General features: G+C 43.0%; 1 protein-coding gene across 2 annotated transcripts; it reads right to left on the bottom strand.

The window, feature by feature from the left end:
• Positions 1-50: 50 nt before the first annotated feature.
• LOC112253082 (wings apart-like protein homolog) lies at positions 51-27,520 on the bottom strand. 2 transcript variants are annotated; one of them, XM_024424983.2, is made up of 20 exons: positions 26,520-27,520; positions 26,045-26,430; positions 24,680-25,400; positions 22,810-23,114; positions 21,726-21,847; positions 13,263-13,358; positions 12,785-12,949; positions 12,000-12,136; positions 9,002-9,113; positions 8,528-8,761; positions 8,339-8,450; positions 7,838-7,935; positions 7,584-7,660; positions 7,266-7,438; positions 6,946-7,061; positions 6,381-6,668; positions 4,914-5,127; positions 4,713-4,801; positions 2,078-2,173; positions 51-1,979 (listed from the first exon to the last, which is right to left on the bottom strand). In XM_024424983.2, the coding sequence occupies exons 2-20, from the start codon at positions 26,406-26,408 to the stop codon at positions 1,914-1,916; spliced, it is 3,585 nt and encodes a 1,194-aa protein (XP_024280751.1). In that variant the 5' UTR covers positions 26,409-26,430; positions 26,520-27,520; the 3' UTR covers positions 51-1,913. The 2 variants fall into 2 exon arrangements, with proteins under 2 accessions (XP_024280751.1, XP_024280750.1); XM_024424982.2 differs by having other exon boundaries at positions 27,191-27,520.
• Between the last annotated feature and the right edge of the window lie 58 nt (positions 27,521-27,578).

Here is a 27,578-nt window from a genome sequence, read left to right as displayed (position 1 = left end):
AGAATGAATACACAAGTATTTCTCACACAATACCAGACATGAGAAAGATACAGTGGTGTACTGAAAGTAACTTTATATTTGAGTTACAATTATTTACATGTAATCAAAGACAACGTCCTCAAAACCGGTACAAACTTTTTCCGTCCTGCAGCGGTCTTTGTATTTTTTTGCTTTTACTTCAAAATGACAACTCAGAAATATTGTAGAAAATAAAAATAATCAGCTTCAGAAAAGTAGTCTAGCATTCTAACATCCACTAACCACTATTTACAGGTGTTTACATTCTGAAATTCATTTCATTATAGAAACCGTTTAACAACCAAACGGAAGCAAACAGAAAAACGGAACGGACCTAACTGAATTTGTCCAATAGAAACCCTTGTTTTGTTTGTAAAAACATTTTGCAACAGAATCGTCATTATGAATACATCCTAGATTTGCAACTCAACTTGCAGGTAACATGTCTGTTCAATTGCAGCTCTACAAATCAGAGCCAAATGAAATCTGTATGGCAGTCATTCAATCAGTATCTTATTGGAGCACAGGACTAGTTAGAGTAGCTGAAAGGAGGTTTAGGGGTACTGGTTCACCGCTCAGAGTAGGAAGGTCATGTCCAACATGATGACTTAAGACACAAGGGGCAGTAAAGAAACACTACCTACAGCCCTGTCCAGAGGCTACCACCACAAGCAGATCGGAAAGGATAGGTATAAGCAGTATGGTAGTTACTTCACTTTTCCCTCCGATAAACTAGGTAGAATTGTCACCATTTTACTATCCAGTGCTCACAGACTTGGGGGTGCCTAGGGGGGTTGGGGTTAGGACAGGGATCACCAACGCAGGGTACTAGGTGTGCAGGCTTTTGATAATTACTGCAGGGCTGGATGCAACCTGCACCCCCTGTCCAGGACCAGGTGGTGAACCCTGGGCTTGGTTCTGGATCAGCGCTACTTGAAGTGGTAAGATACAATGCCCACTAGAGGAGGCTGGTGAGGGGAGAACGGCTCGTAGTAATGGATGGAGTGAATGGAATGGTACCAAACGTGTGGCCATTCCAACCATTACCATGAGACCGTCTTCATTTAAAGTGCCACTAACCACCACTGACACCCACAGTATGGGCAAACAACAATGTTCAATGAGGATTATGCCAGTTGGCCGAGGTTTGGTTATTATTAATGTTAGTCCGGTTTACCAGGGTTTCTGGGAGTGTGATGAAAACCGTACAAACAGCAGTTAATATATCCAGCCACTTCAAGTGATGTGTTAGGTGGAACATGTAAAAGGTAAGGAACTGTAGAGACTTGAAGCATCTCACACAGCATAACCACAATCATAAAAACGACCAATTGCAAATTTAAAACACAAAACTCAGTTTGACTGTAAAGTCAAATTTGGAAGGGCAATGAGTAAAACAATTTTTTTAAAGTATTCAAGTGCCATTATTTAAAAACAAATACTTAAATAACATCAGTCATCCTGAACTGATGATTTCTTAAAATGTAGAATGATGTTACATTACATGACCTTGTGAGAATAACTTAAACAAGCATTGAAGAAAACTCCAGAAGATTTCAACTTGACCGCGAGCTTATGCAAATGGTCATAATCAGAACTGAAATTTAGCGGGGCTTTCTACAGTTCCCTTCCCTTTTCTACAACCATCACAGTCCATTGTGTTCGTGTGGTGTGTGTCTTGTTCTTCAGAATGAGAACACATGTTGAAGCAATGCCGGGGACACTGTTGGGACACCGATGATCTCTGGTGGATTCTCTGTACAGCCCGTCCTGCTGGGGATGCCACATCTGACATAACCTTGCTAAGGTTGCCAGATCTGGTGGGACCCTTGTTGGGTTGCCAGATCTGAAAAGATGTCCCCTTATCTGCACTCAAGAGTGCAAAGAAGAGTTCACTAACAGTGGTCCAGATAGTCTATGACACGAGAGATGGACTTATGCCCTGTGGTGCCAAATGCACACTGAAAAAGAGATTGGAGAGAAAGTTAGCTTGTATTGTGCTCCTATGTAAAAGGAGAAAGAGATGCTAGGTCATTATCAAAAGACGTCGCCTACTTACAGTAAGGTTCATGAAATTTAAGAACTTCTTCAGCATTTCTGTCATTATTGAGAAATCTCCCTTGGGAAGGTTTTCCCGCACAGTTGTCACATTAACCTGAGGAGAGAGAATGAAGCAAATACACATTAAGGGGCAAAATTTCCCTCTCTCAAAAATACGCAACCAGCTGAAATAACTAAGCAATGACAAGTTATTTTCAGCTCACCTTTCGGTGCATCTGCACAGATCTTGGTCAACTCTGCACCGATGTAGGTTGAGCAGAAAATGACTCACGAGGTGTTTAGGGGAGAAGGCTACTAGCTTTCCCACGAATTTCCATTTATTGATGGACTACAACGGTACTCAAGCTTTGAACTACGCTTTTATGTTACCTATATTAGTCAAAAAATAGTCATATAAATAGTTTAAATTAATAAAAATAAAAAACTTTGTGCTTTTATGTATTCTGCAATTGTATTGTGTCATATTAAGTGTAATAGTTTAACAGCCTTTGACAGACTCAAGCTCTCGCAAGTGAAATCTAATGCAGCATATATGCAACTGAACTGCAAATGAACTGGAATCAGCGATCAGGTTCTTTTTTCTGCTTCCTCTCATATTGTTATTTGTTTATCAGCTAGGACAGAGGTAAAGGGGAAAGAGAGAGAGTTGCTGAATAAGTGTTCCCGGATTCGATCACATGCTGCAGTGGTATAGGAGTTCGAGGCAGTGGCTTAGACCACCATAGGCCACGATTGGGTTATTCTATTCACCATGGACAAAGTAGAGCACTGCAGTTGCCTTTACTTTTCACTTACTTGTTATATATATATATATATAATTATTATTTCACCTTTATTTAACCAGGTAGGCAAGATAAACCTGGCCAAGATAAAGCAAAGCAGTTCGACACATACAACGACACAGAGTTACACATGGAGTAAAACAAACATACAGTCAATAATACAGTAGAAACAAGTCTATATACGATGTGAGCAAATGAGGTGAGATAAGGGAGGTAAAGGCAAAAAAAAAAGGCCATGGTGGCGAAGTAAATACAATATAGCAAGTAAAACACTGGAATGGTAGATTTGCAGTGGAAGAATGTGCAAAGTAGAAATAAAAATGAGGTGCAAAGGAGCAAAATAAATAAATAAAATAAATACAGTAGGGAAAGAGGTAGTTGTTTGGGCTAAATTATAGGCGGGCTATGTACAGGTGCAGTAATCTGTGAGCTGCTCTGACAGCTGCTGCTTAAAGCTAGTGAGGGAGATAAGTGTTTCCAGTTTCAGAGATTTTTGTAGTTCGTTCCTGTCATTGGCAGCAGAGAACTAGAAGGAGAGGCAGCCAAAGAAAGAATTGGTTTTGGGAGTGACCAGAGAGATATACCTGCTGGAGCGTGTGCTACAGGTGGGAGATGGTATGGTGACCAGCGAGCTGAGATAAGGGGGGACTTTACCTAGCAGGGTCTTGTAGATGACATGGAGCCAGTGGGTTTGGCGACAAGTATGAAGCGAGGGCCAGCCAACGAGAGCGTACAGGTCGCAATGGTGGGTAGTATATGGGGCTTTGGTGACAAAACGGATGGCAGTGTGATAGACTGCATCCAATTAGGTTAGTAGGGTATTGGAGGCCATTTTGTAAATGATATCACCAAAGTCGAGGATTGGTAGGATGGTCAGTTTTACAAGGGTATGTTTGGCAGCATGAGTGAAGGATGCTTTGTTGCGAAATAGGAAGCCAATTCTAGATTTAACTTTGGATTGGAGATGTAGGTCTGGAAGGAGAGTTTACAGTCTAACCAGACACCTAGGTATTTGTAGTTGTCCACATATTCTAAGTCAGAGCCGTCCAGAGTAGTGATGTTGGACAGGCAGCGATCGGTTGAAGAGCATGCATTTAGTTTTACTTGTATTTAAGAGCAATTGGAGGCCACGGAAGGAGAGTTGTATGGCATTGAAGCTTGCTTGGAGGGTTGTTAACAGTGTCCAAAGAAGGGCCAGAAGTATACAGAATGGTGTCGTCTGCGTAAAGGTGGATCAGAGACTCACCAGCAGCAAGAGCGACATCATTGATGTATACAGAGAAGAGAGTCGGTCCAAGATTATTGCCATCGTCTTTGACAAGATTCAATTTCTCTTCCTGATATTTTGCAAGGGGAAAATACTAGCACTGCACAGATAACACTATTAGCAAAAGGCTCTAAGGAAAACGCCACTCTAAGAGACCTACCATCAAGACAGAAGAATGGCACTGGTTTGCAGTAGCCTATACAGATGTAGGATCTTAATTTGATCAGCCTGTTGCAGGACAACATTCCTGTAATTTAAGAATTGTAGGCTATTTGAGGTTTAAAAAGGCTTCTGAAGTTTATAATTTCCACTTTGGAATTCAAGACATTTTCTGTAATGGAAAATCAAATCAACCACTAATGTCCAAGTATAATCCACATTTCCTGTTGCTACAGGATTATTTTCTTGCTGTAGCAAACTGGTTCAAATTAAGATCCTACATCTGTACTTCAAATCTGCAAACTTAATCAAGCCCTTTATTGATTAGTTGAATCAGGTGTGTTAGTGCTGAGATGGAACAAAAGCCTGCACCCCCAGTGCGAGGAATGAGGAACATGATTGTCGCTAGTTTGCCGGAAGCTTACCTGACTGCCCTGACATAGACAACCCAGGAGCAGAGCTGTGTAGGAAGCCACAATGCTGTCCTCCATGTGCTTCCCAGCATGCTGCAGAGCTACACCACCACAGAGAGAGAGAGGGTGAAGGAGAACAACACTCGACATGGAGTAGTGATACTATTGGAAACTGTTACAAAAAAATAATTTTACACAGACCCACATCTTTACCTTTGTTGAGATCCAGCTCCTCGTCTTCTTCGTCTTTCTTTGTGTCCTTTTCCTTGTCATTCTCACCGTCGTTGGTTTCTGCAGCGACCCACTGGATCTCGCCCGATGTCTCCTGCCACTCCCCGCTCTGGTCCTGGGGCTTGGGAGGTTCGCTGATGAGGTCATCAGTCTGCGCCTCAGCCAATATGGCTGCTCGCTCCCGCTCCAAGAAGAACTGTGGACGGAGGAAAAGACAGTCAAACTCCTCCCAGACAGACATTAGCTTGGTTGCCGTCAAATTTCTTTACAGAGGAAGAGAACATGATGCTCGTGAAATCTGCATGTCAGTGGTAACAATTAGTTGAAATCCACGACGGCCTAATTATTGTTTTCTGGCACATTCATTCATTTCCTTTAGAGTGTTTCACAGTCTATTTACTGTGCTTTGACAACTGAACAGCAAGTGTTGACTAGTTTATAAAAAGGTGTCCAACTGACTGAATAAAGTCAATCTCCTATATCCCTTTACCATTGTTAAATCATGCAAAGTAGTTATATGTCCACATTATCGCATTGGGGCAAGTAAACCAAAGGATTTCCTAGGAGGTCGGGTTTTGCCAGACAGTGATGCTAAAAGTGAGTGACTCGTCTAGTCGGTCAGTCTGACCTAACGATCGCGTCGGCGAGAGAGACGTTTATTTGGCTCACTACTTTGCATAGGCTCCTGATGTGCCTAGGCTTTTTGGTGATTATCTGCAGATAAAATATGACAACATTCAATGAAGATGGTGAATCATCATTGCAGGAACAATAGGTAGAGGAGAGCCTCATTCTGGTCCAAATTTGATCATTAGGGCCCTCATGAAATCCAGGCATTAAAACAGAATTCAACAACATTCAAAAATGTATTGACCTTAGTAGGGAATAAACTAAATGTAAATGTATAGATAAGTGATCTGAGAGCAAAAACCTGACAAAATATAGAAATTTGGGAACCTGGAAAAAACAAAACAAATTTGACAAAACTAAACGGGATCAGGCAACAAATAAACAGATTTTATAGGGCCCTACCTAATGATCTATTGAAATGAATTAAATCAGAACGATATAACACTTCACTAAATATTCCTGATCATATAGGCCTAGACGATATCCAAAATAACTAAAAATACACGTAATTCATACATTTTTCAGTAATTTAAATTGTAAAAAGTAATGCCTTTCGACAATTCACAACACATTTTCCAATCTGGGAGGTAAAGTCAATAATGTCGCTGTGTATTTCTGATGGAATCAAGGCATTAGAATGTACCAGAGGACACCAAAAGAGCTCATTCGGCAAAAAGGAATTCAGCCGGGGGCTACGCTATGTACTTGTGGAAGACGCAGACAAATGCACAAGAGTAACTCAATTACCCGTGTTTTTCAATCTTCTTGCTACAAATTCCCTTCAAAATTATTCTGAAGTAGTAATAACAGAACTATTACCTGCACCAGAGCAGCCAGGGCACTTGAAGAGGAGCCCTTGGTCTTCTTCTCAGCCTCACCCTCTGTAAGGGCTGCTGTAGCTGGATCTGTGGAGGCTAGGAATTGTTCAGGGTTCTGGGTCTCTTCTCCCCCTGCCTCTCCCTGGATGCCTTCAGGGGTCTGGGTCTCTTCTCCCCCTGCCTCTCCCTGGATGCCTTCAGGGCTGGTTGAACTGGTGAACTCCATGTCCACCAGACAGTGGCGGTTTCTGGCACTGTACTCCACCAGGTTAATCAGCAGACCCAAGCCCTGTACCAGCGTGCACACACACACAGGAGGAGAGGAGCGATGCTGTTAAAAAGGCTCAAGGACATACACTTCATTGAGACCCATAATAAAACATTGAGCACAAACAACCTGCAATTACTACATTGAAGCTTCGGTTTTAATTACTACCTAGGCATTCATTAAGTGGCACTTCAATGAAGTGGGTACACAGGAACCACATGTTTCAAAGATGGGTACAAGTAACTGGATTTGTGTAATCATTTCCATGCAGGCCTACAACACACACAGCGCCTCTCACCAGGACTCTGATGTCAAAGCGTTGTTCCTGAGGTATGTAGCGTGGGACCCGTAGGACACAGTTGAGTGCTGTGATGATGAGCCGGTCCTGCTCTCCAGTCTTAGTGCTTCCCCACTCTAAAAAAAAACCACAGTACAGTCCAGAGTTACCTCTCTGCCGCCACCCTGCAGCTAGCTGGGGTGTGTTATGAGGACTCTAGCACAGCTGGGATGCGATCAAAAGAGACGAGGAGCAGAGAAACAAGGCACTAGGATTGGGAACGCATTGCGCTAGCTACAATGTTGCTCGATGTAGAGGTCATGTTGATGCAGTGATATTACCATTGTCGTGGGTGAGATTGAGTAGCACCCCTATGACTGCCCTCATGCAGTCCTCAACGGCCTTGCCCACGTTGCTGAAGCTGCAGTGGGGCAGCGCCGTGCCTGACGAACACAGAGAGCTGTTCACCTCCCGGCTGTAGCGCTGAATCATGTCCTCACAGTACCGCAAACCTCTGAGAGACATGAAGCAAGAGAGAGAAATGAAGCAAGAGAGAGAAAGCGAGATGGCGAGCGATAGAGAGAACGCAAGATGGAGCGAGCGAGCGATGGAGCAAGCGAGCGTGGGTGTCAAAAGATTAGCATGCGTTTCAGTCTCACCTGGCAGAGGACACTATGAGCTGAGAGTCCTTGTAGGCGATCAGGTAGCCCTGGTTCTCTGGGTTCTGGACAGTCACCTGCAATGGAAGGACAGAAAGACACACTAGACTGATGTTGAAATGCCTTTTCAATTGTCAAATCAAAGCTGGTCACATGAAGCAGAGAGTGCAGAGTCAATGTACTTTCCCCTCTTGTATTCAATGAATGGATTTCAAACCTCTGAGCCTGCCAACACTCCTTGATGTTGTACTTACACTGTCCAGTACTCTTAGACACCTCTCTGCCCCCCATAGCGATGACACCAGCTTCTCCTTGTCTTCCTCTTGGCTCAGGTTCTGAACACATTCTTTCACTGCAGAAGACAATAATTCACATGTATGCCAATAACTATGTTCTAACAAAGTTAAGATGGCCTAGATAAGATGCAACTTATGAGACTTCCTAAGTGAACATATTATTATTATTATTACTATTATTATTATTATTAAGTAGTGACTTGTATTTATTTGATCATGAATGTTGAATAAAACAACAAATGCAAAATATTCAAATAGTTGCAGCTATTTCAATGTTTAACAGTATATGAAAAGTGTATTTCCCAGTACTGACTTTTACATGAGTCCTTTTTATTGCTGTAGACTTCACTGCCAGATGAGACCAACTCAAAGTAAAAGGGACAAATCAAACATTTCATAACCTACCTGGCAGCCTTAACAAAAAATAAACTCAAGTCAAAACTGTTACAACACACACACCTTTATCTACAATGTGGTCCAGGCCTCCCAGTAAGCGCAGCTCCTCTTTGAACCAGTCCCCGGCCCTCTTCGAGGTCAGAGACAACAGGGTCTCCATGGCCAGGTGACACGACTGTAAAACAAACAAAGTGCTATAGAAATCCAACTCACCATCATCAATACAAAGACATTCTGATTGACCCCGCGTACCGTGATGTTCTCCAAGTCCAGGTGCTTGTTGTGAACCGTCTCACATAGCTTGCGGATCTTCTCCTTGACCTTGGTCATCTCCTTGGCAGTGAGCTGGTCCTGGTGGTGGCCCGAGTGGTCGTGCTCCAGCTCCAACAGTCTGATCATCAGCTCCAGACTGGCCCGGTCCAGGTCCATGTTTAACCTGTCTCTGCTTAGGATGTACATCAGAGAGGCCGTACACAGGGCCAGGTTCTGGAGAAGAGTGAAGGGAGAGCGGCGAGGGGACACAATCAGTTCAAAAGACCTTAAATATTCTCCTTGTTTATTAAAATTCAGGTTCAATAGCAAAATGTGAAGTGTCTACAGGACAAATAGGTCATCGCCACAAATAAGCTGAGGTAGATTTATTGAAATACACTGATTTTGTTACCATTAGTTTGGGTCAGTTACTACAGTTTGAGTCAATTGTGGTTGTAGACGTCAGATTCCTACCGGATGCAGCGGGGCATCATTCAACATCTTGAAGACCTGAGCCACCTTCCCTCTGGCCCGTAGGTGCATCCGGAAACTGGGCATTGCACACCTTGCGGCTAGACTGATTATACTAGAGAGAGGCGCAAGAGAGGGGGAGAGTGTTTGAAGATGTTCGGAGGAGAAGAGCACATAAAAGGATTAAGTGGACAAGTAAAAATAATGAAAGATTCTTAAATATATATATATATAAAAAATTGCTCCATGTTGTCCTCTTGGATTGAGCACTCAGTGCCTTCGGAAGGTATTCAGACCACTTGACCTTTTCCGCATTTTGTTACATTACAGCCTTATTCTAAAATGTATTAAAATTGCACCCCCCCTCTCAATCTACACACAATAAGCCATAATGACAAAGCAAAAACTGGTTTAAAAATATATATCACATATACAGTTGAATTCGGAAGTTTGCATAAACTGAGTTTAAATGTTTCACAATTGCTGACATTTACTCCTAGTAAAAATTCCCTGTCTTACATCAGTTAGGATCCCCACTTTATTTTAAGAATGTGAAATGGCAGAATAATAGTAGAGAGAAGGATAGATTTCAGCCTTTTTATTTCTTTCATCACATTCCCAGTGGGTTAGAAGTTTACATACACTCAATTAGTACTTGGCAGCATTGCTGAACTTGGGTCAAAAATTGTTGAACTTGGGTCAAACGTTTCATGTAGCCTTCCACAAGCTTCCCACAATAACTTGGGTGAATTTTGGCCCATTCCTCCTGACAGAGCAGTTGTAACCGAGTCAGGTTTGTAGGCCTCCTTGCTCGCACACGCTATTTCAGTTCTGCCCAGGAATTTTCTATAGGATTGAGGTCAGGGCTTTGTGATGGCCATTCCAATACCTTGACTGTGTTGTCCTTCAGCCATTTTGCCACAACTTTGGAAGTATGCTTGGGGTCATTGTCTATTTGGAAGACACATTTGAGACCAAGCTTTCACTTCCTGACAGATGTCTTGAGATAAATATATTTTTACTCCTCATGATGCCAGCTATTTTGTAAAGTGCACCAGTCCCTACTGCAGCAAAGCACCCCACTACATGATGCTGCCACCTGCGTGTTTCACAGTTGCGGTGGTGTTCTTCGACTTGCAAGCCTACCCCTTTATCCTTCAAACATAACGATGGTCATTATGGCCAAACAGTTCTATTTTTGTTTCATCAGACCAGAGGACATTTCTCCAAAAAGTACAATCTTTGTAGCCATGTGCAGTTGCAAAACGTAGTCTGGCTTTTTATTGGCGGTTTTGGAGCAGTGGCTTCTTCCTTGCTGAGCGGCTTTTCAGGTTGTGTCGATGTAGGACTCGTTTTTACTGTGGACATAGATACTTTTGTACCCGTTTCCTCCAGCATCTTCACAAGGTCCTTTGCTGTTGTTCTGGGATTGATTTGCACTTTTCGCACAAAAGTACATTCATCTCTAAGAGACAGAACGTGTCTCCTCCTGAGCGGTATGACGGCTGCGTGGTCCCATGGTGTTTATACTTGCTATTGTTTGTACAGATGAAAGTGGTATCTTCAGGCGTTTGGAAATTGCTCCCAAGGATGAACCAGACTTGGAGGTCTACAATTTGTTTTTCAGAAGTCTTGGCTGATTTCTTTTAATTTCCCCATAATGTCAAGCAAAGAGGTGCTGAGTTTGAAGCTAGGCCTTGAAATACATCTACAAGTACACCTCCAATTGACTCAGATGTCAATTAGCATATCAGAAGCTTCTAAAGCCATGACATCTTTTTAAAAAGGCACAGTCAACTTAGTGTATGTAATCTTCTGACCCACTGGAATTGTGATATAGTGAATTATAAGTGAAATAAATCTGTCTGTAAACAATTGTTGGAAAAATGACTTGCACAAAGTAGATGTCCTAAACGACTTGCCAAAAGTATAGTTTGTGAACAAGAAATTTGTGGAGTGGTTGAAAAATGAATTAATGACTCCAAACTAAGTGGATGTAAACTTCTGACTTCACATTTACATAAGTATTCAGACCCTTTAGTCAGGACTTTGTTGAAGTACCTTTGGCAGCGACTACAGCCTCGATTCTTCTTGGGTATGCTTGGCACGCCTTTATTTGGGAAATATCTCTCTTTCTGCTCTACAGATCCTCTCAAGCTCAGTCAGGTTGGATGGGGAGCGATACAGCACAGCTATGTTCAGGTAGCTCCAGAGATGTTCGATCAGGTTTAAGTCTGGGCCACTGAAGTACATTCATACACTTGTCCTGAAACCACTCCTGCATCGTCTTGGCTGTGTGCTTAGGGTTGTTGGGTTTGGGTTCGTGGTCACCTCCCTTACCAAGACCCTTCTCCCACGATTGCGTAGTTTGGCTGGGCAGCCAGCTCTAGTTAGAGTCTTCCGAACTTCTTCCATTTAAGAATGGAGGCCACGGTGTTCTTGGGGATCTTCATTGCTGCAGAAATGTTTTGGTAACCTTCCCCAGGTCCGTGCCTCGACAAAATCCTGTCTTGGATCTCTATGGACAATTCCTTCAACCTCATGGATTGGTTTTAGCTCTGACATGCACTGTCAACTGTGGGACCTTATATTGACAGGTGCCTTTCTAAATCATGTCCATTCAATTGAATTTACTACAGGTAGACTCCAATAAAAGTTGTATAAACATCAAGGATGATCATTGGAAACAGGATGCAGCGGAGCTCAATTTCAAGTCTCTTAGCATAGGGTCTGAGGAACTGAATACTGCTTTTTATTTTTTAAACATTTGCAAAAAATTCTAAAAACCTGTTTTCACTTTGTCATTACGGGATATTGTGCATAGACTAAATGAAGAAAATTCCTCAATGCATTTTAGAATAAGGCTGTAACACAATAACATTTGGAAAAAGTCAAGGGGTCGGAATTCTTTCCGAAGGCACTCTCTGTGTGTGTGAATATGGAAATGTTAAATAAGAGCTCTTTTTGCCAAGGTGGACAATGTTGAGTGGGTTTATTTTACCTAAGGCATCGTGTGTTGAGTGGCTGGCTGCTCTTCAGGCCTGTCTCCAGGTACTCAAAGTCATCAGTGAACTCCTGGTTTTCACCAAACTCTACCACATCGTTGAAGTGCTTCACATTATGCACAACCGTGTACAGCTACAAGGGGGAAGAGATAATGACTGACATTTACACAAGAAAATGGCACTGAACATTGAGCAAAATAACCATGATTTAAAATTGTTATCTAATGCAAGTGTCTGTGTGCATGTGTATCTGTCCAAAGAAAAAAAATATATAACATTTTCACAGCATGCAAAGCGGCTCCACTCGATTAGTTCCATTAGCTGACTGGGATAATACTCCCTTATCAATAACTATGTGTGTGTACGCAGGGCACCAGAGGTTTTCTAAGGCGAAGACACTGCCCAACAAGATCGATTCGGTTCAGTTCCTCTTGGTAAGGGGGATGTGCAACCAACTGTCTGGTCAAGAGCACAAAGACAAATCTGCTAGTTGTGGCTAGGCCTTAATGAAACAGCATGCTCCTCAGGAACCCTCCTGCCCATACTGTGTTTAAAATTAACAAAGACAAGCTTTACACGGCGCTCTAAAATGGACATCAACAGTCTAAACTGTGTTTGGAATGAATAACGAGAGTGGCCTGCGGGAGAGAAAAAAATAATCCATACAAGCACACAAACGCAAATTGTGAAAATGGCAGATAAGTGGTCGGGTGATGTTAACAGTGCAAAGATCATGCCGACTGTTGAGGGAGTGAAGCGTCACCCAGCATGCCTGGCTCACCTCCTTGTGTTCCTTCCTGCATTTGAGAGCTGTGACGATGTCCTGGTAAGGCTGAGTGGGGATGGTCACAGACTTGATGACTTTGGGCGGTGGGGGAGGCGCTTTGAACAGACCGTCGTCTTTGTGAGAATTGGTGTCCTTGCTACTTCCGCTCGATATGCTGGCCTGGAGAGGGGAATAAATCAAAAAGCAAAGTTAGAGACAAACAAAATCTAGTTCTAGGTGCCCTTGGACAATCTAAAATGTCTCCTATTGGGACATTTTCAAAGTCTTGACTAAGCAGAACACAGCTAATATGAAATCTCAAGTAGGTGACGCTGCTATTTGGGCAATGCATTATTTCTAGGACAACGCATTGTTAGACAACGCATTGTTATTGGCTTACTAGAGATCGCAAATTCAATACAGGGTGTGCGTGCGTGAATCTGTGTGTGACCAGTGTAAGGCAGAGCCCTGGCAGTCCTAGAGTAGTTCTCACCGGAGCAGTGTGTGCGCAGGCAAGGGGTGGCAGGGGAATCTCCTCAGGCTCAGGCTGGTTCCAGTGGCGAGCATTGTACACAGCTTTAGCAGGGGACTGCACAACACACAACCACAGGAATAGGGTAAGTACAGTAGCACTGGGAATGATTACAGTACAGCTTTCAGTAGTAGTAGAAAGGATTCATGATGAACTAGCAAAACAAACCTAGACTTCCTCAGTTTTGTGAAACAGTAGGTACTAGATAAATCTGACTTATTATTAGCCTCATCACAATACCATAGGAGCTAATAGCAGAGAATTGTATAATAAACAACTTCATAACGTCTAGACTTATGAAGCTACGTGGCTCGTTTCATCAAGTTGCTTTCTGAAGACTCCTGGACAAAAACGGTCACTTCTTTTCACTTTGACCAAAACAGACTTCCGAAATAAATACATTAGTCCCCGAAATTGCACCTTGGGGACATTTAAGTTCATCTTATACTATTATCCTATCATCTCCACGACTCAGGAAGCTCACTTTAATAAAAATTCTATCCATTTGGAGAAAAAAAACATTAGATCGGCTATAAAAGTGGTGAGTTTGTGATAGAAGGAATACAAACATCAGACATGCTTTATGTTTTAATGATACCGAATAGGTCTACCTAAAAAATGGGTATGTTCAGACACTGCATTCTAATGGAAAACTATCCATTTTTGAAGTCGTCTAGTGCAGGGTTTAGCAAACTCGGTCCTGGAGCCCCCCCTTTGTGCACGTTTTAGATTTTGCCCTAGCACTACACAGCTGATTCAAATAACCAACTCATTATCAAGCTGTGATTCTTTGAATCAGCTTTGTAGTGCTCGAGCAAATAAAAAACATGGACCCAGGTGGGCCCCAGGGCCAAGTTTGGGAAAACCTGGTCTAGTGCATGTCCTGAATATGACTTGCCTATATTGAGAGGTGTTGTGATTAACACAAACCATGTGTTTGGTTTTTTTTAGCTATGAAACCAGCAGACCGATTGGTATCAAAAAAACATTACTTGCATCATTTCTCACCACCACCACCACCATTCCTTCCCCTCACCACCACCACCTTCCCTTCCCTTCCCCTCACCACCACCACCACCACCACCTTCCCCCTTCCCTCACCACCACCACCACCACCTTCCCTTCCCCTCACCACCACCACCTTCACCTTCCCCCCTCACCACCACCACCTTCCCTTCCCCTCACCACCACCACCTTCCCCTTCCCCTCACCACCACCACCACCACCACCACCTTCACCACCACCACCTTCCCCTCACCACCACCTTCCCTTCCCCCACCACCACCACCTTCCCATCACCACCACCACCTTCCCCTCACCACCACCTTCCCTTCCCCTCACCACCACCACCTTCCTCACCACCACCACCTTCCCCTTCACCACCACCTTCCCTTCCCCTCACCACCACCACCTTCCCTTCCCCCACCACCTTCCCTTCCCCTCACCACCACCACCACCACCTTCCCTTCACCACCACCTTCCCTTCCCTTCACCACCACCTTCCCTTCCCTTGCCCTTCACCACCACCTTCCCTTCCCTTGCCCTCACCACCACCTTCCCTTCCCTTGCCCTCACCACCACCTTCCCTTCCCTTGCCCTCACCACCACCACCTTCCCTTGCCCTCACCACTCACCCACCCCTTCCCTTGCCCTCACCACCACCCCTCACCACCACCACCTTCCCTTGCCCTCCTCACCACCACCTTCCCTCACCACCACCCCTTGCCCTCACCACCACCTTCCCTTCCCTTGCCCTCACCACCACCACCACCATCCACCCATGGTTGGAGAACCTGGTGGAAACAGTACCTGTCAACACATTTTGGACACACCTACTCATTCAAGGGTTTCTTTATTTTTACAATTTTCTACATTGTAAAATAATAGTGAAGACATCACAACTATGAAATAACACATGGAATCATGTAGTAACACACATTTTGGACACACCTACTCATTCAAGGGTTTCTTTATTTTTACAATTTTCTACATTGTAAAATAATAGTGAAGACATCACAACTATGAAATAACACATGGAATCATGTAGTAACAAATCAAAATATGTTTCATAGTTTATGTATTCATTATTATTATTCTAGAAAATAGTCCAAATAAAGAATAAAATAAAAATAAAATCCTTGAATGAGTACGCATCCAAACTTTTGACTGGTACTGTGTGTGAGATATATATCACACACACTATAAAATATTAAGAACCCTCCTAATATTGAGTTGCACCTGGTCAGTATGTCATGGAAATAGCAGGTGTTTGTAATGTTTTGTACACGCAGTGTAAAGTACTCCTATTTGTTCTGGACTCCAAGTGAATCGGCAAATCAACCAATCCCTCATGTCCACAGACTAATCCATCTTTCCCAGTCTATCACAATTGTGCTACATCTTGTTTTACTGTGATGTCCCAAGGGTCTTGAAACACTATTTGTACCTTGTCTACAGATATTGCCCAACAAATAAATATTTTACCTAAGATAATCATATATAATCATATTTTCCATGAATAGACTGTGGTTTTTCAGATCTAACAGTACTGTTTGTAGGTTCATCTGAACACAGACATTAACAACCACTGCTAGACCTGACTGCAAATGCGAGCTACCGAAAGACAGTACAAAAAGAGATGATCTATTGATTCTGTTTCTTCATTGCAATCTTTTCACAGAGCTGACTGTTCAATGCCCCATACATTGCACATTATTTGTGTGTAGCGGGAATTTTAGTTTAAATTGAAAAGAATGGATTGATGCGTCAAATGTTTTGTATCAGTTCATATTGTGACATGAAATCTGTTCCAACTGTCTTGAATTTTAAGCTGTATGTTGTCAAACCTCTCAACCTGAAGTGAAACTGATATATTTTATGATTCACACTAGTAATTTTAAGCCATGCATGGTTTTTGATTGGCGGCAGACAACCTAATTAATTCCTTTCTCTTTTGAGTAATTGCCTTTTCCATTTTTGTGGCAGAGCTACAATGATCCGTTTATATTTTTGCATGTTCCATCAAAACAAGTATGTGAGTAAAGTATGTCAGACCCAAAAAAAGAATGACGGAGCTGATGGAAAGAGCAAATGTCTGTAAACCTTTCAAATGTCGACAAAACAAAATACGCTAGATATGGGTGGATAATTTGTCGTCTGTGAAATAGATCATGTGACAAATGGCAGCGGAAATAATTTATTACTTAATTGTTGATAGAATAACTAATGTCTTGGTAAATTACTCAGACCCCTTCACTTTTCACAAAAAAAAATCCTCAATCTACAAACAATACCCCATAATGACAAACCTGTGGTAAATTCAATTGATTGGACAGGATTTGGAAAGGCACAGACCTGTCTAATAATGTCCTACAGTTGACAGTGCAAGTCAGAGCAAAAACCAAGCCATAAGGTTGAAGGAATTGTCCATAGAGCTCCGAGACAGGATTGTGTCGAGGCACAGGTCTGGGTTAGGGAACCAGAAAATGACGAAAGCATTGAAGGTTCCCAAGAACAGTGACCTCCATCATTCTTAAATGGAAGGTTGGAACCACCAAGACTCTGCCTACAGCTGGCCGCCCGACCAAACTGAGCAATCGGGGGGGGGCCTTGGAGGTGACCTCTGTGGGGATGAGAGAACATTCCAGAAGGACAACCTCTGCAGCACTCCACCAATCAGGCCTTTATGGTAGAGTGGCCAGGCGGAAGCCACTCCTCAGTAAAATGCACGTCAGCCTGCTTGGAGTTTGCCAAAGGCACCTAAAGACTCTCAGACCATGAGAAACAAGATTCTCTGGTCTGATGAAACCAATAATGAACTATTTGGCCTGAATGCCAAGTGTCACGTCTGGAAGAGACCTGGCACCATCCCTACGGCGAAGAAAGTTAGTGGCAGCATCATGCTGTGGGCATGTTTTTCAGTGGCAGAGACTGGCAGACTAATCAGGATTGCGGGAAAGATGAACGGCGTACAGAGAGAGATCCTTGATGAAAACCTGCTCCAGAGCACTCAGGACCTCACAATGGGGCAAAGGTTCTCCTTCCAACAGGACAACGACTCCAAGCACATAGCCAAGACAACGCAGGAGTGGCTTTGGGGACAAGTCTCTGAATGTCCTTGAGTGGCCCAGTCAGAGCCTGGACTTGAACCCGATCGAACATTCCTGGAGAGAACCGATAGGCCCCAATAAGTACACAGACGATGCAATCGCCATCACACTGCTGTCATGACTGGCCTGTGAGGATCAAGTTACTGTGGATCACAGTTCTACAGAGATCTCTCTCACTCCCGCAGAGGGGGAGAGGTATAGAGGGATTGAGGTCTGTGTCTGAGTTTACAGCCCAAAACTAAAGAACATCAAAGGAATGGCTTGATTAGAGTGTCTAGTTTGAGAAACAGACGCCTCACAAGTCCTCAACTGGAAGCTTCATTAAATAGTACCAACAAAACACCAGTCTCAACTTCAACAGTGAAGAGGCGACTCCGGGATGCTGGCCTTCTAGGCAGAGTTGCAAGAAAAAGCCATATCTCAGACTGGCCAACAAAAATAAAAGATTAAGATGGGCAAAAGAACAGACACTGGACAGAGGAACTCTGCCTAGAAGGCTAGCATCCCGGAGTAGCCTCTTCACTGTTGACGTTGAGACTGGTGTTTTGCGGGTACTATTTAATGAAGCTGCCAGTTGATGACTTGTGAGGCGTCTGTTTCTCAAACTAGACACTAATATACTTGTCCTCTTGCTCAGTTGTGCACCTCCCACTCCTCTTTCTATTCTGGTTAGTGCCAGTTTGCTCTGTTCTGTGAAGGGAGTAGTAGCAGATCTTTAGTGTCTTGGCAGTTCCTCGCATGGAATAGCCTTCATTTCTCAGAACAAGAATAGACTGACGAGTTTCAGAAGAAAGTTCTTTGTTTCTGGTCATTTTGAGCCTGTAATCGAACCTGCAAATGCTGATGCTCCAGATACTCAACTAGTCTAAAGAAGGACAGTTTTATTGCTTCTTTAAAATCAGCACAACAGTTTTCAGCTGTGCTAACATAATTGCAAAAGGCTTTTCAAATGATCAATTAGCCTTTTAAAAATTATAAACTTGGATTATCTAACAAAACATACCATTGGAACACAGGAGTGATGGTTGCTGATAATGGACCTCTGTACGCCTATGTAGATATATTTAAAAAATAATATCAGCCGCATCCAGATACAATGTCTCCACTATCTGATCAATTTGATGTTATTTTAAAATGGACCAAAAAAATAAGTGCTTTTCTTTCAAAAACAAGGACATTTCGAAGTGACCCCAGACTTTTGAACAGTAGTGTACATATTACCTCGACTAACCGGTGTCCCCGCACATTGACTCTGTACCGGCACCCCTTGTATATAGCCTCGCTATTGTTATTTTACTGTTGCTCTTTAATTATTTGTAACGGTTTCTTCTTTTCTACATTTTTTCTTAAAACTGCAGTGTTGGTTAAGGACTTGTAAGTAGGCATTTCACTGTAAAGGTCTACACCTGTTATATTCGGCGCATACGACAAATAACATTTGATTTACCATGCACTGGATAGATACAGCAGGTGTAAACGGTACAGTGAAATTCTTACAGTGCAGAGTACTGTTGAGGAACTGTTGCTGAATTGACTGTTGTTCAACTGTTGCTGTATGACTCAGCTACTGTGGCTGGTGCAGTACCTACTCATTATTGGAATTAAAACAAATCTGTTGGTCCTCTTAACTGGCTTAATCACTCATTTTCATGGTCAATCTAGGCATGTCAATTATGAAATGGTGCGACTTTCCGCTTGATTTGGTAAAATGTTTGAGTGGAGGAGAGAAGTTCTTGTGACGTTTCTGAAGAGTCATGTAATTAGGCCCGTCCCATTCATCTGCCTGGCAAAAAAAAACACTTTTATATATCCAGTGAAGCAAAGCAGACGTGATCCTGTCATTGATTCCAGCACAATTATCCCTTCAAAAGAGAATGTTCTCTGGCTGCTCACTCACCCTTGAGTGCTTGAAACATATTGAACATATCGTCCCCAAAGTGACAGCAATTGTTGCTCGTATCAGTGTTACCTCATGAGCACAGCTACACACACAAACAAAAATCTCCATCTCTCACACACACACACACAGAAACAGACTTTGTAACTTCCTCATAGGGATGTGAATGGTTAACCGTTAAATCGATTAGCCGCCGAAGATGCATTTGACAGGTTATCGGTCTATAGGTTAATTTGCATAATGATGTGTATTAAATTGGTGCGTGTGTATTTTCATTAGTCGCTAAGGATCTTAGTTGTCACACGCGCACAGCATACAGAGCCTAGTTTGAGGAGAGGAACGGCACAGCACCTGTCAGACAGCACCAGAGCACCTCCTTAAAAAGCTACCACAGGAGTAAAACATTATTTTATAAGCACCAGTCATTGTGCAATGTGCCAATACCAACAATTCTAAATGCAATAGTGTTAAAAACAGATGGCCACGATTAAAAATAGCCATATTTATTTCTCAACGTAATTCAAGCGCACCTCTCATTCGAGTGCATAGGCTATAATCAACGGTAGGCAGACTATCAGCGAGTCACCCACCACTTTGCAACTTGAGCTTGAGGCAGTATAATTGTTGGAAACCTAAATAGTTAATTTTACTTCAACTAATGAGGCATGTCTTTCTTACCTTGCTTCAAAGTAGCCTAGCGAAATCCAACTAGAGAAATGTGGAGGCCATTATTATTATTTTAATAAAGACATCATTTCTCTCCTGTTCTATTGGTTTTCATATCAACTTTTTCGTTAGTCCAGAAGCACCATCCTAGTCATATTAGCAACCCATCCGAGTGGTTGCTATTAGATTCTCCATCTTCCTAAGTTTAACGCTCGCATTAGCTGCACTGTTTAGAACTGGGTTTTCCAGCTAATTGCATTTTTTTATTGCCGTTTTATTAGCGGTTTCATTCCAAGAGTTGCATGTTCAATAATAGGCTATAGCCTTTTGACTAAGACGATAGGCTTGCTATTGTCCGTTCCTTGTATTTTTATTTTTTTTTTTTTTTTTACCTTTATTTAACTAGGCAAGTCAGTTAACTTCTTGGATATAGGGGGCGCTCTTTTAATTTATGGATAAAAAAAAAGTTCCCATTTTAAACAAGATATTTTGTCACGAAAAGATGCTCGACTATGCATATAATTGACAGCTTTGGAAAGAAAACACTGACGTTTCCAAAACTGCAAAGATATTATCTGTGAGTGCCACAGAACTCATGCTACAGGCGAAACCAAGATGAAACTTCAAACAGGAAATGAGCAGAATTTTTGAGGCTCTGTTTTCCATTGTCTCCTTATATGGCTGTGAATGTGCCATGAACGAGCCTAAGCTTTCTGCCGTTTGTCCAAGGTGTCTGCAGCATTGTGACGTATTTGTAGGCATATCATTGGAAGATTGGCCATAAGAGACTACATTTACCAGGGGTGCGCCCGGTGTCCTTTGTCTAAATTGGTGCGTAATCTTCAGCTGCAGGCATTTTCCCATGGAATTCAGAGGAGAAAGCACACTTCCACAAACGATATCATCGAAGAGATATGTAAAAAACACCTTGAGGATTGATTCTAAACAACGTTTGCCATGTTTCAGTCGATATTATGGAGTTAATTTGGAAAAAAGTTTGGCGTTTTGATGACAGAATTTTCGGGGTTTTTTGGTAGCCAAACGTGATGTACAAAACGGAGCGATTTCTCCTATACAAAGAATCTTTTTGGACAAAGTGAACATTTGCTATCTAACTGAGAGTCTCCTCATTGAAAACATCCGAAATTCTTCAAAGGTAAATGATTTCATTTGAATGCTTTTCTTGTTTTTGTGAAAATGTTGCCCGCTGAATGCTAACGCTAAATGCTACACTAGCGTTCAATACTGTTACACAAATGCTTGTTTTGCTATGGTTGAAAAGCATATTTTGAAAATCTGAGATGACAGTGTTGTTAACAAAAGGCTAAGCTTAAGAGCTAGCATTTATTTCATTTCATTTGCGATTTTCATGAACAGTTAACGTTGCGTTATGGTAATAGCCTTGAGGCTATAGTCACGATCCCGGATCGGGGATGGCTCGACGCAAGAAGTTAAGAACAAATTCTTATTTTCAATAACGGCTTAGGAACAGTGGGTTAACTGCCTGTTCAGGGGCAGAACGACAGATTTGTACCTTGTCAGCTCGGGGATTTGAACTTGCAACCTTCCGGTTACTAGTCCAACGCTCTAACCACTAGGCTACCCTGCCGCCCCATGCATGCATAGCAGGCTATTTTCTGTGGGTCGCCTAATTTTACTGTTGGGAAGAAACAGAACTGTTTGTTGACCAGTTAACGAGGTTAGGTTAGCTGGCAGCAAAACAGACAGAAATGTGCATCTCTCCTCCCTCACCTTTTTTGGTCCACTGAAGATCTTCCTGCCAATGTCCTTGGATGTGTCCCCTTGTTTTCCTGAACGACCCTTCTGCTCTTCAGACCCACCAAAGTTAGAGTCATCAGAAAACTCCAGAATATCTGAGTGGGGGAGCAGCACAATGAGGTTAACAGTGTATTTCTATCAGGTTGGTTCCATCTACAATAGAAATCCAGTTACATGGTGAAGGAAAACTGACAGTAAGCAAAGCATGAGCCTAACAAACTATCATTGTTCGCGCACACACACACACACAAACAACAGTCGTGAAGAGGGCACGATAATGCCTCTTCACCCTCAGGAGGCTGAAAAGATTTGGCATGGGCACTCAGATACTCAAGAGGTTCTAAAGCTGCACCATTGATAGCATCTTGACTTGCTGCATCACCACTTGGTATGGTAACTGCTTGGCATCCGACAGCAAGGCGCTACAGAGTGTAGTGCGTATGGCCAAGTACATCAATGGGGCCGAGCTCCCTGTCATCCAGGACCTCTATACCCAGGCGGTGTCAGAGGAAGGCCCTAAACATTGTCAAAGACTCCAGCCACCAAAGTTATAGACTGCGCTCTCTGCTACCGCACAGCAGGTGGGGCCAATGCAACAAGTCTGGAACCAACAGGACCCTGAACATCTTCTACCCACAAGCCTGCTAAATTATTAGTCCAGGTAGCTATTGGTTAACTATCTGCATTGCACAAACTTAACTCATCACATACGCTGCTGCTACTGTTTATTATCTATCCTGTTTCCTAGTCACTTTATCCCTACATATGTACACATCTACCTCATACCCCTGCACATAGACTCTGTACTGGTACCCTGTGTATACAGCCAAGTTAACATTACTCATTATGCATCTATTCCTTGCGTTATCATTTTTTTCTCTTTGCGTTGGGAAGGGTCGTAAGTAAGCATTTCACTGTTGGTCTACACCTGTTGTTTATGAAGCATGCAACAAATATTTGATATTTTGACAGTATGACATAGCCTCTCTCACCTGTTTTTCATACAGCTAAAGCCTTTTTTACCTATAGACAAACAAACATCAACAGTATATATCACCTGTATTGCTGCTGCTCTGGCTGTCCTGAGAGTCGCTGGGCTGAGGGCTATGCACACTAACAGCCATGGCTGCTACCGCCACTGCTGCAGCCTCCTTGGCCTTCCTCTTCACTTTGACATGGGTGCCATCCTCTTCGTCGCTGTCGCTCTCGCTGAGGTCGTCAAAGCCAAAGTACTTGATCTTGTAGCTGCTGCCGCCGGCCGTGGGGTCCGCACCATCCTCCCCCTCCTGGTCACCCTTGTCCTCAAAGCCGAAAAATTCCAGCTTGGTCTCCTTCTTGGATTTACTCTGGGTGGTGCGGAACCTGATGTTACAAGAGGAGAATCATTTAATTTCAAATCAGCAGCTGACATGGAACACATGAAAACATAGTCAAAGGATTCAAATGTCTTCTAAAAACAAAAGAGGTGCTTAAATTGAGAGAACAGAATCACCTAAGTCTCAATGTAGTAGAAAAATTTGGTAAACCACATATAGAAAACAATTATAGGGGCAAACTAAAGTAAGTGGGTATAAGAGACATTACGTGCTCAACGGTAAATGTATACCAACTTTCAAAAGTTTGGGGTCACTTAAATGCCCTGGTTCTTGAAAGAAAAGCACATTTTTTGTCCATTAGAATAACATCAAATTGATCAGTAATACAGTGTAGACATTGTTAATGTTGTAAATGACTATTGTAGCTGGAAACGGCTGATTTTTTATGGATTATCTACATAGGCGTAGAGGCCCATTATCAGCAACCATCACTCCTGTGTTCCAATGGCACGTTGTGTTTGCTAATCCAAGTTTATAATTTTGAAAGGCTAATTAATCATTAGAAAACCCTTTTGCAATTATTTTAGCACAGCTGAAGGCTGTTGTGCCAATTTAAAGAAGGCGACTCTGGGATGCTGGCCTTCTAGGCAGAGTTGCAAAGAAAAAGCCACATCTCAGACTGCCCAATAAAAGATTAAGATGGGAAAAAGAACAGACACTGAACAGAGGAACACTGCTTAGAAGGCCAGCATCTTGGAGTCGCCCCTTCACTGTTGACGTTGAGACTGGTGTTTTGCGGGCACTATTTAATGAAGCTGCCAGTTGAGGACTTGCGAGGTGCATGTTTCTCAAACTAGACACGCAAATGTACTTGTCCTCTTGCCCAGTTGTGCACCAGGGCCTCCCACTCCTCCTATTCTTGTTAGAGCCAGTTTGCGCTGGTCTGTGAAGGGAGTAGTACACAGCGTTGTACGAGATCTTTAGTTTCTTGGCAAATTTCTCACATGGAATAGCCTTCATTTCTCAGAACGAGAATAGACTGACGAGTTTCAGAAGAAAGTTTTTTGTTTCTGGTCATTTTGAGCCTGTAATCGAACCGGCAAATGCTGATGCTCCAGATACTTAACTAGTCTAAAGAAGGCCAGTTTCATTGCTTCTTTAAATCAGCACAACAGTTTTCAGCTATGCTAACATAATTGCAAAAGGGTTTTCTAATGATCAATTAGCCTTTCAAAATGCTAAACTTAGATTAGCTAACACAACATGCCATTGGAACACAGGAGTGATGGTTGCTGATAATGGGCCTCTGTATGCCTACGTAGTATTCCATAATTGTTTTTAAAGAAATCTGCCATTTCCAGTTACAATAGTCATTTACAACATTAACAATGTCTACACTGTATTTCTGATCAATTTGATGTTATTTTAATGAAGAAAAAATCCAATTATTTTCTTTCAAAAAAATGGACATTTCTAAGTGACCCTAAACTTTTGAACAGTAGTGTACATTTGTACAATATCAAGCAAGTAGTACCAAGCATGTCATGAAGGACCAGTGGGAGGGAGGAGTTAGAGTGTACTGTCTGGACCACAGCAAGTGGAGTCGTTTACCTGTTGGGTTTGGCTGGAGGTACGTCTGCCTTCTTCCTCAGCCGTCCCACCTCCCCCAGGTCAGTAGGGGGTGTGCTGGTGATGAGCTCGTCCATGCTGCGCTCTATGGAGTCCTGGATGGTGACGTTACACACCGACAGGCAGGATGGATGCAGCACCGTGTAGTCCCGTACCCGACCCCTGCCAGCAGGTTTGGCCACCGTTGTGCTAGCATTAGCACCGCCGCTACCGCTGGCAACGGACACACTGTTGGACTTCAGTGCAGCCCGAACGCTGGCGGCTACAGGCAGTTTGACGTCGCAAGCAGTAGAAGCATCTGGAACGTCAGAGGCCTTGTTGGGTTTGGGACGGATGTATTTCCTAGTGTTGCAGGGCCTGAGGAGGAACGGGGAGGGGGGAAGGTTGTCAACAACAGGCTCGGCCGGGGCCTCCTGTTGAGCACTTTTCATCCCAGCTGAGAGCCCATCCTGGGAAGAAGAGAACTGTGAGTCTCCGCTAAACCCTGGTGCCTCAGCTGAGTCTTTTTCCTGGAGAGGGTCCATACTAGTGGAGGAGGTAGAAGACCTCTGGGTCCCTATTAAGCTCCATTCCACATAGGGGTCCTTGGGCACAGTCTTTGTAACAGAGGACTGAGCAATAGGCTTCTGGTTACTGTCCGATTTACTTCTGTACAAGGACTGGCTACTCTTTTCTGCACCCTCATTAGACAATGTTTGCTTGCCTGTGAGCACAAAGCAGATGAAAGAGCAAGTTAACAGAAGGAAGCATTATACATTCTACACAAGCATTATATTGTAAAATACAGTTTCAGACTTTGTTCAACACGGGTTGTTTGGTTTGTATCATTTCTAAATCAGGTATTCTAAATGAAATGGGTACAGACCTGAGACAATAGTGTTACAGTAAAGCCTGATCTCTCTTTAGAGAGCTATCAGGGAGAGACAAAGACGAGATAAGCTGACACAGAAGCTGCCAGCAGAGTGTAACAAGCTCACAAGGGAGCCCTTCACTTTATCTGCTCCAGAAATATCCACACACCACCGCTCTCATCATAAGCAATATCACAAGGATCAAGTGAAGCAGTTGTCCTTACATAATAAAAAACGCAACAACAAAAAATGAAATACAAGAGACATGCATGGTGTTCTTTAGCTACTGTAGACATACAAGTATTCTACAAGCACCTGTGGAAACATGTTCCCACCAGACACAACGCACACATCAGCTCTACTGAAGGTGGTTGGTGCTGCAAAACACTAGCACTTTAAGACAGACACAGGCTCAAGCTAGACTTTTGAGTGCCTCCTCCCATGAAAACATGTTTAAAGCCAACAGTAAGTCAGTTTTCTTGCATCCAGTTCTTACCTGTAGCTGTGCTGTTCCTACTGTTATCCACTGGGACTGTGGTTGTAGCAGGTGGCGTATTACTGGCCTCACCTTCAGCTGGTTCAGACTGGGGCACACTGTGGGAGGTGACAGGATTGGACTCATCGTCGCTGTCAAAACCAAAAGGATCCTCTGAGCTGTCATCATCCTCAATGCGGGGCCTCTTGAGTAACTCGACTACCTCAGGCTTTTGAAGGGGCCGCTTGGAGCCCAGCTGGGCCTTGTAAGTGGTTTCTCCCCATTTGGTGCTCAGTGTGGCCTTCTTGTTGGAGAAGACCTCATCAAATTTGGAGTTGGCCTCCCCTCCCTTACGGCTGTAGGTTTTACCAAATCTGGATGTCATGTTGATGTATGTTACATATTCTCTGTGGGTGTAACACGAGAAAACAATAACTTTAGTTAACTAGAACAATATTTATCTCATGCAAAGCTGGTGGGTGGTGTGAAGGCCTACCTGCAAAATAGATTGGATGTTGTTTTTCCCTGAATACAGTTTATAATGTAGTAGCTGATTAAATCAAACGACTAGCTATCCGCTTTAGCTCTGCCGCTGAGGTTCGAGATTACGTTGCTAATAAATTAGGTGTGATGGGGGTCATTGCAATGATGGATTCACTAAAACCACAGTAGCTACCTACAGCATCTAATTAGCCGACTAAGCTCAAGCAATGTTAGTTTATTCGGCTAGATAGCTATCCAGCTCTAGTTAGCTAACGTTTCCTTTCAACACTGATCTCAATCTATGATATTGTCAGCACTAGTAACGTTAACAGCTAGTTAACCAGCTAACTAGTTACACATTGAAATTAAACATAGGCGCGATGTTGCGTAGCAAGCTCACTGGCCAACTAGTAACGCTCAACTCATGACACCGCTGACTGGGCCAATGTAAGAAAAAGACCAGCATTAGCTATGTATAGTACTTAGCTAACGTAACTGCTAACTGTAGCTAGCGATGTTTACATGTCTAACGCGTTAAACGTTTGCTAGCCAGCAAATGCAACGTTAAAGATGTTATTTTCTGTAACAAAAAGGTGTCGAAATGCATCTCTCAAAATTAGGTACCTAGTTACATATTAAAACAAGATATGGTCCGAAATGCGCTTTAAAACACCGAAAACACACCTCTCTCAACTCAGTGGGACCGCTTCTTCTGCACCCGGCTGGGCCTAGTCTGACTCCGGCGTACTGTAATCGCACAAAACAAGCCTTAACTTCGTGAAACAACGATAGCTACCGTTTACAAATACGACGCAGATGTACCAGGAAAAACACGCGTTTAAAGAGCTACATTGATAACCGAAATTGTCATGAATTCCTCCCAGATTCCGGACTTATTTTATTTTACAGCGCCAGTGACTGCCATTAAAATTTACCCTCCCTCTGACTTCGGATGTGGCCAAGAAAATTGCGTCACTTCTCCACAAGATAGCCGTTGACCAATCATCGAATATAATGTTTTGTAGTGCCCAAGCGACTTTGACGAGTTGTGTCAGTAAACGTGTGTGTGATT

Source organism: Oncorhynchus tshawytscha, linkage group LG06, assembly GCF_018296145.1.
Source record: "Oncorhynchus tshawytscha isolate Ot180627B linkage group LG06, Otsh_v2.0, whole genome shotgun sequence".
NCBI classification, from domain to species: Eukaryota; Metazoa; Chordata; class Actinopteri; order Salmoniformes; family Salmonidae; genus Oncorhynchus; species Oncorhynchus tshawytscha.
The sequence above is the reverse complement of the archived record's forward strand: the minus strand, read 5'-3'. Positions and strand labels throughout refer to the sequence as shown.

Bases quoted from the DNA above. Each gene is read 5' to 3' on its own strand.
- LOC112253082 (XM_024424983.2), bottom strand. From the start codon at position 26,408: ATGACATCCAGATTTGGTAAAACCTACAGCCGTAAGGGAGGGGAGGCC. The intron at 21,848-22,809 runs GTGATATATACT...TCCCCCACTCAG, and splicing joins CCAGAGCAGCAGCAATACAG to ATATTCTGGAGTTTTCTGAT. The intron at 12,950-13,262 runs GTGAGAACTACT...TCCCCTCTCCAG, and splicing joins CCTGCGCACACACTGCTCCG to GCCAGCATATCGAGCGGAAG.